The following is a 13,133-nucleotide window of genomic DNA, read 5'->3' as shown; positions in this document are numbered from 1 at the left end:
TTAAAAACAATAAGCTACATCATGGGTTACTGGGAACCGTTTCTGGCAAGGACGTTAGAAGGTTACCAAGAAAAGAACTGATGTGAGGCAGCAGTCGCCAATTATCTGTAGCAATATTGAATTGCACAGCATCCTCTTCTGAAATGACTTTCATCAGTATGTGAAATTGTGGGGGGATGAAAAAAATCACTTTGAATTCAACTCTATTGGCTGATTCTGATATAATGAAGGGGTGCAGCAGATGTTTTTCCACCACAGACCCGAGTTCCCCTGCTTTCAGCTGGCAACAAAACAAGGTGGTAACATAATCTGTTTGTTCTTCCACATTTATTTCATCCCAGAGGCCCTCAAAAATACCCAATTTAACAACTGTTCCCCAAGTAGGAGGAACAGTCAATGGCAGAAAGGCTTGCCGAAAACACACGTGGATGTCTGGCAGCGTGGTGTGCCAAGAAAGGCCATTCAACGTGCTGAAAATGGCACTGCCACTGAGGGTGGTGGGGATAGGCAACCTGGGCTTCAACCTAAGTTTGACCACAGGAGACGGTCTCTCTCTAAAAAGAAAAGGGACATTGAAGTCACTGAGTTCTTCATAGTTGTTGTCCCTTAAGCTAAAGTGCAGGTGTATGCTGAAAACCCGATCGAAGCAGGAAAGGAGGTTGCACATGGTATGATTGAGCTGGTAGCGCAAGGTAATCTGCGAGCCGAAGCAAGAGTCTTGGAACTGAGCCCTGTATGCTTCAAGTCCCGGGCAGTCCTGTGCCTCACTGGGGCTGGGGTAACTTTCCAGACTAGATTTGTTTCTCCCCTGTGGCTCAGGATATTTTAACTCGACCAGCCTCAATACTGGTTTATCCGTCTGGTGAATGGTTAGCACACTAGTGAGTCTCTCTGTGTCTGCCATGATGCAGGACAGTGAGTGTTTGACATTGTGTCCTTCTTCCCTCAAACCTTGTGTTACAATCCCAGTCAATTTTTCTTTGGAGAGAGTAGTCAGGAGACAGTAGTATAGTTGGGCATGATCTTGAATGTCTGCGTCGCCATAGCAACAGACGATATGTTGCAGGATGTTGGCCAGAGTGGTAAATAGCGAGTCCAGGCTGGGATGCGTCATTAAGCGCCGGCAAAGCCCAAGCACACAGTTTCCCAGGCGCCAGTCGCTACTCACGCACAGTGACGGTGTAATGACGACGTTGGAAAGTAGTCGGAGCGTGCTCAGCTGAGGGATTTGCCCTTCTTCTGCCACCCGAGTCAGCACCTTAAGGTGCCAACTGAGGTCTGTTGCATTAAGCTGACCAAGTGGAGCCTCGGTGATAATGCCCTGCAGGGCCCTGCAGAGTCTTGTAGCCCAATTACATTCAGGGAACAAGTCAGAAGTCTGATCAGCCAGGTTGAGGATGTGTAGAGCCAGGTGGGTTTGACGGTGATAAAGCATACATAGTTTATCTGCAATACTATTCGAGTATCTCTCCACGTGGCAAAAATAGACGAGAAAAAGGAAAACTGCTCTGAAAAACATGACAACAATCTCTCGACTGTGTCCTCTCACCACAATGTGGAGTAGCAAGCTGAGGTGTTCACAGAGATAGACCATACCCTTGCCTTCCTCGCCATCTTTCTCACCCTCCTCCTGGTAGATCAGCAACAGCAGATTGAAGCGGCCCAGCATTGTAGTAGAATCATCAAATACAGTGGGTGCTAGAGTACATGCTAACTGGGGAGTTAGCAACACGGGGGGGGTTTCGTTCCCATTTCCGCAGCCGATTGGCCTGTTCTCAGGAAAATGCAGAACATAGTCCATGAAGAAAAGCTTCTCCGCTATACTTAGCAATGGATGCTGGGAGAGGACAACCAATCGTCTCAGGATGAAAGCTTCGTCATCGGTGCTGAACAGGCTGTCCGTATAGGCATACTTCATCAGCAGAGTAGTATGAACAAGGCAAACCTGAAAACATTGGTTCAACATTAGTATGAAAATACAGTGGATAGAAAGTCTACACGCACCTGCCAGGTTTTTGTGTTATAAAAAAAAAAAAAGTGAGGCTGAGATAAATCATTGGTAAACTTAATACTAGATACAGTGGTGTAAAGTGTTCGCCCCCTTCCTGATTTCTTGTTTTTTTTTTTGTCACAAATGTTTTCCATCAAACAAATTGAATTAGTCAAAGACAACAAGTAAATACAAAATGCAGTTTTTAAATGGTTTTCATTATTAAGGCTGGGGGGAAAAAAATAAAAATAAATCCAAAGCGACATGGCCCTGTGTGAAAAAGTGATTTCCCCGAGGTCAGCAGCGCCCCATCCCCACTATACAGTGTGGATAGTGCACTGCTCCCCCACTCCTGAGACACCGGATGGTGGACCAGAATTTCCTCGAAGCCGTCGGGACGGCATTCTCCATGGCCTCACCGAACTCCTCCCAGCGACCCTCAGCGACCACCAAAGCTGCTTTCCGGCTTGGCCGGCCGCTACCCATCAGCTGCCTCGGGAGTCACACAGGCCAAAAATGCCTGATAAGACACCTTCAGCTTGAAAGTTTCACTTTTTGAATGGAGTTATGGAAATAAAGAAACTTTTCCATGATATTCCTTTTTTTTTTGTTTTTTTGGAAAGGGTCTGTAGTTCCAAAGCTTCACGCCACCGCGACAATGTGGGAATATTTTGAATTCAAGCCAGGTGGATGCAGTCATCCCGCTAACACCACAGCGAGCTGGCATGTCCAATTTGTATGAAGTCGCCAAAGATAACACAATTTAAAACCTCAAAGTGACTAAATTCATTTCAAACACAAACCTCCCACCCCTTCTTCAGCTGCGAACAAAAAAAAAACAAAAACTGACATTTCCTTTTTCCCGGCAGCTTGCAATTATGGAACCTTTTGCCCAACAGTGCAAATACCAACGTGAATATGGCGCACGTTCTATCCAGTATAAAGTTACATTTGTAAGAGATGTAGCCATTGAACATGCTGACAAAACAGTCTTTAACCCTTCCTTTGCAATGATGACATTTTTAGCACACTTTTGATCATTATGACATTCTGATCAAAGACAACATATTTAAAGACAAAGGCTGTGGGGCGACCGACACAACCTGGAGCTGAACACGCTCAAGACCGTAGAGATGATCGTGGACTTCAGGAGGCATCCTTCGCCACAGCTGCCCCTCACGCTGTCCAGCTGTCTTGTGTCGACTGTCGAGACCTTCAAGTTCCTGGGAATTACAGTCGCTCAGGACCTGGAGTGGGTGACCAACATCAGCTCCGTCCTCAAAAAGGCCCAGCAGGGGATGTACTTCCTGCGGCTTCTCAGGAAGCACGGCCTGCCACCGGAGCTGCTGAGGCAGTTCTACACAGCGGTCATCGAATCAGTCCTGTGTTCTTCCATCACAGTCTGGTTTGGTGCTGCTACAAAAAGAGGACAAACTCCGACTGCAACAGACAATCAAAATTGCTGAAAGGATTGTCACCCACCCTTGAGGACTTGCACGCTGCCAGAACTAAGACAAGAGCGTGCAAAATCCTCTCGGACCCTCCACATCCCGGTCACCGGCTCTTCCGGCTCCTTCCCTCAGGTAGGCGCTACCGATCAATGCAAACAAGAACGAGCAGACATTCCAACAGCTTCTTCCCTCTTGCGATCAACTTCTTAAACACCTAACCTACAAATCCATTAAAACATGCGGGCAATTTGTTGACTTGAGTTTGTTGTCACATTTCTGTGGGGCCAATTATATATTACTCGTGCACTCGCTATTGTAGTCTCGCCATGCTGCACTATTTGCTTATCTGTTGTTGACCAATACTGGCCATTCATGCCAGAGTAGCATCTGCCTAATTTGCATTTTTTTTTGTCAATGTCAATTGACTGTCTGTTATCGTACTAGAGCGGCTCCAACTACCGGAGACAAATTCCTTGTGTGTTTTTATGGACAGACTTGGCAACGCTTCTGATTGCAGAAAATAAAAAAATAAAAACATTTTGCATGTAATTGAACTTTTCACCCACTAAGTGACGCCAGAGACCGCAACATAATTTTAATGCCCCGGCCCCTGCCAAATGACTTTTTAAATTGTTTTTTTTATTTTAGAAACAAAACATCCAAATGCAATCGCCAGGGGTGTGCGCGCGCACACGAGTGTTTGGCACCACTATGACGTTTTTTGTGTTACAGCTGCAAAGTTTTATTTCCCCGCGATACTTACAAAGTCTTAGTATGCAGATAAGTATATTTTGTGTGCGGATGAGTATATTTTGTACATGTTTATTTTCAAACCTGTTTGTATTGTTCCTCTTTCATTGTTCGAGAGACCCTGTTTGAATTTGACCTCTTCGATTGGCCGAGAGCGGAGTCCTTATGACCTCACTCGTCAGTGCGTACATGCGTGCGCAATGGCACGATCGGGTGACAAAACGTGGTTTTATACGAGACAGTCAAATTCAAATAATTACCTCATTGGCAAAGAATACAAACCTCACTGGTTCCAAGCATGCGCAGAAGCTGAACTCGAAATATGGATGGGGGGACAACAGGCACCATGGCAACCATCTCCATCAGTTTGTGTAGAACTTCCGCTTGACACAGTGGAGTGAGTAGAAAAGAATTCTCCAGGATGGCAGACATGACGGAACGCAAATCCTTGCAGTCTCGCCCAGTGTGAAGAATCGGCACTGTTCCCATTTGACCCATTATAAGGGAGGATAAGATGGCTGAGTCTTCATCTGGTTGAACTAATTCCTGGTCTGCTTCCCAGTTGACCATTGTATTTTCCCCTACGAGTATTTTTAGATGCTCATCACCAGATCCAGGATCCGAGGCGAGCTGATAAACACAGTTTTTCAACACCAGCGTATGGAGTCTTGCATAGGGCTGGTGAAGTCTTGAGGTTTCTTTGGCCCAAAGTCCACCTATGAGCTCAAGGCGCTTAGAAAGAAGGTTGGGGCAGCAGGTCTCCAGCTCTTGTAGGCTTTCGCATGCTGTAGCTCGAAAGAGAAGAAAGCTGTCACTATGTAGGTCAGAGGTGTCCTGCACTATCTGAAGGAGCAGATCCAGGACGTCCACGCATACATTTATTGTGTTGCTCGCACAAAAGGTACAGATGAGGACAGAGGTCAGCGTGACGAGCAGGCAGCTGCGGAATTGAACACATGTATCTGGACAGTGGGCAAACACTGACAGGAGCTCCAGGACTGTCTCCTCCCCAACAGAGACTGTGGGACAGAGGAGGGCCGGTTGCTCACATAGAGGGGACAGCAGACAGACCTGAGGTAGATGAGAAATCAAAGTCCAGATGTCATCACAACAGAATAGTTTCAGCCGAAGCGAGCGATATGTGAGTATCAGAATCATCTTTATTTGCCAAGTATGTCCAAAAAACACACGAGGAATTGGTCGCCGGCAATTGACAGACAATTGTCTTGATTGATTGATGAATTGATAAACAATTGACAAAGGGTCAGAGGGAAGAGGGGGTAAGGGTCACGCACGAACATGTTGTGACATTTCTGGTCAGGAAACAAGGGGGCTGACCAAGGGTCAGTGGGAGGAGTCTATCAGCTTTTAACAGAAACTATGGCTCCATCGTGAGGTCACACAGGGACATGTTGCGTCACATGGTATAATTAAGCCAACCTTGTAAAACAATCAAATGTAATAGAGTAAGGTCACCCGGGGTCATCCCCGAACACGTCAGGAAACATGGAGGTTGACAAGCGGTCCAGTGTCCCAGACTTTTTGGTTTCAAAACTAGCTATCCAACATTTTATTATGCATATGCGGTCATATTTTAAGTAGGCTTTACACGATCAGGATTTTTGGGGCTGATCACAGCGTTTAAAAAAACGATAACCAATCACTGATCCGATCACAAGACGGAGCAAAGCGTCTATTTAAACGGGGTGTTCATTTACTGTATATACTCGTGTACTGTATACTAAATATATTCAAAAGTATTCTCTCTTCAGGTCATGTATTCTAATCAGTCAGGTCAAACCAACATTACAACATGACAGAAATAATGGGTGCTAACTTACTATAATTAAATGACTTTATTGTACAGCCCCAATTCCAATGAAGTTGGGACATGATAAATAAAAACAGAACACAATGATTTCCAAATCACGTTCAACCTATATTTAATTGAAGACACTACAAGGACACGATATTTAATGTTCAAACTGATAAATTTTAATGTTTTTAGCAAATAATCATGAACTTTGAATTTTATGGCTACAACACGTTCCCAAAAAGCTGGGACAGGGTCATGTTTACCACCGTGTTACATAACCTTTTCGTTTAACAACATTCAATAAACGTTTGGGAACTGAAGACACTAATTGTTGAAGCTTTGGAGGTGGAATTCTTTCCCATTCTTGCTCTATGTACAGCTTCAGCTGTTCAACAGTCCGGGGTCTCCGTTGTCATATTTTACGCTTCATAATGCGCCATAAATTTTCAATGGGAGACAGGTCTGGACTGCAGGCAGGCCAGTCTAGTACCCGCACTCTTTTACTACGAAGCCACGCTGTTGTAACACGTGCAGAATGTGGTTTGGCATTGTCTTGCTGAAATAAGCAGGGCCGTCCATGAAAAAGACGTTGCTTGGATGGCAGCATATGTTTCTCCAAAACCTGTATGTACCTTTCAGCATTAATGGTGCCTTCACAGATGTGTAAGTTACCCATGCCATTGGCACTAACACAGCCCCATACCATCACAGATGCTGGCTTTTGAACTTTGCGTCCATAACAGTCCGGATGGTTCTTTTCCTCTTTGGCCCGGAGGACACAACGTCCACAATTTCCAAAAACAATTTGAAATGATTTGCAAATCATTTAATTCTGTTTTTATTTATGTTTAACACAACGTCCCAACTTCATTGGAATTGGGTCGTAATTAAATTACTTCACAGACACCAAAACCTTAGCGCATGATTCGACATAACACAGACATGTTAATGCTTGCTAATTTTGTTGCCTGCTTGCGAGCGGTATTGTATTAAAAGTATGTGAACATACCTCAAGCAATCCTTGAATTAAAAGTCCTCTCCCGAGCACCGGTGACCACCAGCACACGTTTCCCCCCCCCATTTTGTTCGTATAATACACACGACGCGATCCATTGTTTGTTGTCGTCGCCATGGTAACGAGTGTATACAGTCGTATTCGAGTTGACAAGATAAAGCCCAGTCATCATAAAAGACGGGATGCGGTGGTATAACAGATAAACTAACATATTTTCAAAGTATCTGACAGACCCTTACTCGCCCTCAAGTGCAAAAACGTCAACGCAGTGCAGCCATCGTTCTGAAAAATGACATTCAACAATACTGAATGACGCCATGAACGAAGATTACAGGTATTCCTTTGTGCATCCCTAAAAATTACGATTTTGCATGGGGTATCCCTGTCACTCAGGGAAACAAGGCCGCCGAATCGACAGACGCTAACATTCCTAGTAAATAAATAAATAAAATAAAAACATAATTATCACTACGATTACGATTCATTCTATTTTACTAAAACAGTACGTATCTGAGAGGTGCCAATATGTGCCACTGCAGTACAGCATAAAGGCATACCTTGGTACTGTCGGTGACTCTGTCATCTCGGAGCTCACGGAGCAACTCCGCGAGGAAAGTCTCCGCCGATTTTGAGGAGATGAATCGGGAGGGATTATGGGAGAAAGCGGAAATTTTCGCCGTCCAGTTTACCGCCATTGGCAAACTTTCTGCGAAAATTCTCAGATCTTTTTAAACGGTGAAATACACGTGGACTTCTTCAAACTAGCTGGCGCAAAGTGCGTCAGAGACAGCTGACTAACACAATTCCAACAAGTGTTGTTGTTGTTGTAGTAGGAGTAGTGCTACTGCTCGTGCTTCTTCTTCTACTCTTCTTCTTCTACTACTACTACTACTACTACTACCCTTCTTCTTCTCCTCTTCTTCTTCTTCTTCTTCCTCTCCTCTTCTTCTTCTTCGCTGCCTCGTCGATATGAACAAGCGCTTCTTCTTCTCCGCCTCCTAGATATGAACACTTTGTTTTTGATGCACGCCTTTCTGTTTTACCAATGTAATAGTGTGTCTATTTGTATGATTGGGTGACGAAGAAGCAAGTAGTTTTATGTACATTCACGCAAGCTACGAAGTTCAGTCCATTTACTTTGCATGAATTTATGGACAGATCTGCCACATCCAACATGGTAGGTACGCTGACGTGACTCGTGAACATCCTTCCGCGTCCTCTGGGCTTCCTGCTCACTCACCTTACTGTTATTGTCATTTGAATAGTGGAAAGCGTCTGTGTCTTGAGAAGCGCTATAAGTTTAATGTATTATTATTATTAGAATTATACGAAAAGCTTTGATAATTGCATTAGAGACACAGAGGGGGTGATATGTACGTGTAAATATATACAGACCCGTTCCAAAAAATGTGAATATCATAGAAAAGTTTATTTTCACTGTTCCCTGTTCCAGCTCACGGGATTTATCCCGTGAGCTGATTGGCTGCGCATCATCGCAGCCTCACCCAGCATCTTCCCTTGTCTCGCCAGTCTCGTCCACGCTGTTTACTGTCTCGCATACTGTATCTTAGTGTTGTGTTCGTGATAACATTTTCAGTTTAAGCGATACCTTTTTTTGATTAGTTAAGCCCTTACAATGCCGCCTAAGCGCTGTGCCTCTGTGAAAGCTTCCTCCGGGCCCCCCCCCCCCCCCCCCCCCAAGAGGAAGAAGCAGATGATGACCATCAGCGAAAAAGTGAAACTTTTAGAGGGCAGAAGTTATGCATCTGTGGCACGCCATTATGGCATGAATGAATCTACAGTGCGGTTCATCAAGAAAGAGGAAAAACATCCGCAAAACTGTTTCAATAAGGAAGCGTAACGTGTGGTAACTCTGCGTAATAAGAGACGGGGTTATCTCCTTGTACAGGGGCATTTTGAAGCAAAAGAAAAAACAAAGACAACAACTACCCATCACCATGTTTTTCTCCAAGGTAAAACCCCAGCTACACCATCAGCGCCTCCAGCAGAAGAGTCTCCGAGTGAACCTAAAGCCTCTACGAGTCAAGTGAGAGCCTCTCCTCCGCCACCAACGCAAGACTCTTCGCCTCTCTCAGAAGGCAATGTTGATGAATGTTAATTACTGTATAAGGTTTTGTAATTAAAGATTTAAGGAAATACGTGTACTGTCGTAATCTTTGTCTCAAATGTGTAAAGTATAACTACTGTTTACATATTTTAAACATTCTGGTACACACACGAAAATCCGTAGGGGGGGGGCAAATCCTACTTCGCGGTTTTTCACCTTTCGCGGGGGGTTCTGGTCCCCATCAACCGCGAAAAACGAGGGATCACTGTATTTCCAGAATTCTATCCAAAAAGTTAAAGTTTCATTGATTATAGATTCAGGGCCCACAATTTAAACAATTTCAGGTATTTATTTCTTGACTTTTACATAATTTGGGCTTCCACCTCATAAAACCCACAAAATAAGGAATTCATAAAATTTGAATCCTGTGAAGAAATCAGCCCAAATTTTGCAGGCCATAAATGTTTTAAACTGAGTGTCACACACTAATCATCTACTAAACTCAAAGCACGTGCACCGGTTTCCCCAGGTGTCATTAAATTGCTTTAGTTCAATATTAGGTTCAATATGGGGAAGACTGCAGACTTGAGAACTGGCCAGAAGACTTCAGCGGATCATCAAACAGAGAAAATTCAAGAATCTAGCAGAGATCGAAAGAGTGGAATGAAGCGGGATTAACAGCTTCAAAAACCACCACGTTCAGACGCATTCGGGAGATGGGCTACCACTGTCAGGTTCCTCGGGTCAAGCCACTTCTGAGCCTGATTCAACATAGGAAGCGTCTCAACTGGGCCAAGGAGAAGAAGGACCGGACTGTTGGCCAGTGGTGCGAGGTCCTCTTTTCCAATGAAAGTAAAGTGTGCCTTTCATTCGGGAATCAAGCTCCAAAGGTTTGGAAGAAGACGGGTGAAGAACAGAACCCAAGCTGCTTGAGGTCCAGTGTGAAAGACGAGACAATCAGAATGCATAGGCTAGATCAGTGGTCCCCAACCTTTTTTATACCACGGACCGGTTTAGAGTAGGCATTTTTTTTTTTATGGATCGGCCGTCAAGGCATATATGTACAGCAAAAATAAATTAACACGACCGGCTTAAAAACTAATGTTAAATGCATTAAAAATACAACTCACCATAACGCATAACAGATCAAAGAAGAATTATTTTTCTTTGAGGGCATAGGCTCTTCTTCCGGCCCCTCAGGTGGCCTTTTTCCTTTTGAAAAGAACCTCTCCGAAGACGTTTGTTTTTTACTCATTTTTGCTAGTTTGCGGACTTATTTTTAGTAACTTATCACGTGACCGATGTGCAGTCTCGTGTTTTTTTCATTCGCGAACGTTTCATTCAAAAGAACTAATCTTTTCAGTGAACGTAATGAATTTAATCAGTTTATGAAATGATTCTTTCTTTGAGCTTGGCCGCCGCCATGAGCGAGTCGGCTGGGAGCGGAAACGGAACTGCTGCAGCGTTCTGTGGAGTCTTGACGTGTCAATTGCGACGCGCAGCTGTTGCAGCGGAGAAGATCCGGTCATTTTTCAAACACGCGAAAACGCAATACAATGTAAATTATGTAAATTGGTCATTCCTTCTACGCGGCCCGGTAACAAATGCCTCATGGATCGGTACCGGTCCACGGACCTGGGCTTGGGGACCACTGGGCTGGATGACTTCGAATGATAATGCTGCTGGCGATAAGCTTGCCTTCGATGTCCCCTCAGTAATGGCGGCCAGAGACCGAGCATTGTTAGTTATCGAGCTTTGTGACGTCAGATGTATTTGCTTGAAAATCTGAAAATTATATTTGTAAAATGGTGTTAGAATAGCCAAATACAATCAAAACTACGGGTTCAATCTCAATCCCATGAGTTCTGACTTAATTGTAAAACAGTTGAAAAATCTCCAAGCAGCAAATGAACGAGGTTTCTTCACAGATAGCTTCACTTTGCAACATCCGATACAGCTGCGGAGTCAACATACGGAAGGCTAAGGGTACTGGTTGAGACCGGCTTAAGCAGAGACGCGTAGAATATTGGATGGATCTTAAGGGATTGGGGGAGTTTCAATTCAACCGAGGTTTGGTGATAGGGAATGGACCAATGTAGCGAGGAGCGAGCTTACGGGATTCTGTTTGGAGTGGGAGGTCACGGGAGGAGAACCAACCCATCTGATCCAACTTGTATTCCGGAGTAGGGGATCGATGAAGAATCCGCCAGCCGCTTATTTTCTCCATTGACCGAGTTAAAGCAGACCTGACGTCCTTCCACACAGACTGGAGCCGTCGCAGATGCTCCCTCACCACGGGAACCGCCACAGTATGCACTTGATCTTTAAACAATGAAGGTTGGAAACCATAACATGGCATAAAGGGAGTCATACCTGTGGCGGAGCTGGTGAGGGAGTTGTGGGCATATTCCACCCACGGCAGGAAGGTGCACCAGGAGGCAGGCTCGCGGGCAGCGACGCAATGAAGAGCAGATTACAGGTTTTGGTTTGCCCTATCCGTCTGGCCGTTGGTTTGGTGGTGGTAGCCAGAAGACAAACTGGCAGCTGCGCCCACCGCCTTGCAGAACTCTTTCCAGACCTGGGATGAGAGCTGAGGACCCCGGCCCAATACAATGTCAACAAGGATACAATGAAGTCTGAACATGTTGAGGACAAGAAGGTTAGCAGTCTCAAAAGCAGAGGACAATTTGGGAAGAGGTACATAGTGAACACACTTGGAGAACCGGTCAATAATGGTGAGAATGACGGTGTTACCTTCAGAATGGGGTAGGCCGGTGACCAAGTCCAGGGAGATGTGGGATCAAGGGCGGCTCAGAATGGGTAATGGGGCTCAGCAGACCAGCTGGAGGTTGATGTGAAGCCTTACCTTGGGCACAGACGGAGCAGGCTAGGACAAACTCTCGGGTGTCTTTGGCTAGGCTGGGCCACCAGAAGTTTTGCTGGATGAAATGGATGGTGCAGGTGATGCCGGGATGACACGTGAGCTTGGAGTTGTGGGCCCACTGAAGGACGTCAGAGCCTGCGGACTCGGGTACGAACAGTCGGTTAAGAGGACCGGTCTTGGGATCCGGGTGAGTCTTCTGAGCCTCTTTAACCACCTGTTCGATCTTTCAAGTGGCTGCTCCCACAAAGTACGAGGAAGGGAGGATGGATTCATGTTCTGTTGCACTGGAGGGAGGTGCAAACATACGGGAGTGGGCATCAGGCTTGCCATTGCGCGAACCAGGGCGGAAGGAGAGGTAGAAATTGAACCAACTGAGAAATAAAGCCCAGCGAGTTTGCCGGGGATTAAGCCGCTTGGCGGAACGGAGATAAACCACGTTCTTGTGGTCAGTCCATATAAAAAGGGTGTAAGGGTCCCCTCCAACCAGTGCCTCCACTCCTCCAGGGCCCAAACGATGTCTAGCAGCTCACGGTTCCCGACGTCATAATTCTGCTTGGATGAAGACAGGCGACGGGAGAAAAAGGCACAGGGATGAAGTTTTTGGGAAACTGGGTCCCGCTGGGAGAAGACTGCTCACGCTCCCGTGTCAGAAGCATCAACCTCCACCGCGAACTGGAGGGAGGGGTCAGGGTGTTGCAGGATGGAAGCACTGGTGAACAGTTCTTTGAGGCATTTGAATGCTTGCGATGCGGCAGGGGTCCAATGGAAATTTGAGCTGGTAGAGGTGGGACTGATGAGAGGTACAGCAACCTTGCTGTAGACACGGATGAAATGTCACTAGAAATTGGCGAAACCTAGGAAACGTTGAAGCTCCTTGCAGGTGGAGGGAATGGGCCAGTTGATGACTCCTTGGATCTTTGCTGGGTCTGGTTGTAACTGTCCTTTGGCGATGATGTAGCCCAAGAAGTGAACGAAGGAGAGGTGGAATTAATATTTTTCAGGTTTCACGAAAAGGCAGTTCTCAAGAAGGCGCTGGAGGACATGGCAGACATGCTGGCGATGTTCTTCCGGGGAGCAGGAGAACATGAGTATGTCATCAAGATAGACGAAAACGAACCAGTTCACCATGTCACGGAGGACGTCATTGATGGTTTGCAAA

General features: G+C 45.6%; 1 protein-coding gene across 2 annotated transcripts; it reads right to left on the bottom strand.

Annotated features, from left to right (window-relative positions):
- Positions 1-19: 19 nt before the first annotated feature.
- On the bottom strand, positions 20-7,910 carry ap5b1 (adaptor related protein complex 5 subunit beta 1). 2 transcript variants are annotated; one of them, XM_061784362.1, is made up of 3 exons: positions 7,580-7,890; positions 4,474-5,262; positions 20-1,945 (listed from the first exon to the last, which is right to left on the bottom strand). In XM_061784362.1, the coding sequence occupies exons 1-3, from the start codon at positions 7,715-7,717 to the stop codon at positions 20-22; spliced, it is 2,853 nt and encodes a 950-aa protein (XP_061640346.1). In that variant the 5' UTR covers positions 7,718-7,890. The 2 variants fall into 2 exon arrangements, with proteins under 2 accessions (XP_061640346.1, XP_061640347.1); XM_061784363.1 differs by lacking the exon at positions 20-1,945 and adding an exon at positions 3,144-3,406 and having other exon boundaries at positions 7,580-7,910.
- Between the last annotated feature and the right edge of the window lie 5,223 nt (positions 7,911-13,133).

Source organism: Phyllopteryx taeniolatus, chromosome 9, assembly GCF_024500385.1.
Source record: "Phyllopteryx taeniolatus isolate TA_2022b chromosome 9, UOR_Ptae_1.2, whole genome shotgun sequence".
Classification (NCBI taxonomy): Eukaryota; Metazoa; Chordata; class Actinopteri; order Syngnathiformes; family Syngnathidae; genus Phyllopteryx; species Phyllopteryx taeniolatus.
This window is presented reverse-complemented; position numbering and strand designations above follow the sequence as displayed.

Bases quoted from the DNA above. Each gene is read 5' to 3' on its own strand.
- ap5b1 (XM_061784362.1), bottom strand. From the start codon at position 7,717: ATGGCGGTAAACTGGACGGCGAAAATTTCCGCTTTCTCCCATAATCCC. The intron at 5,263-7,579 runs GTATGCCTTTAT...CATCTACCTCAG, and splicing joins GAGTCACCGACAGTACCAAG to GTCTGTCTGCTGTCCCCTCT. The intron at 1,946-4,473 runs GTTTGTATTCTT...CAATGTTTTCAG, and splicing joins GCATGCTTGGAACCAGTGAG to GTTTGCCTTGTTCATACTAC.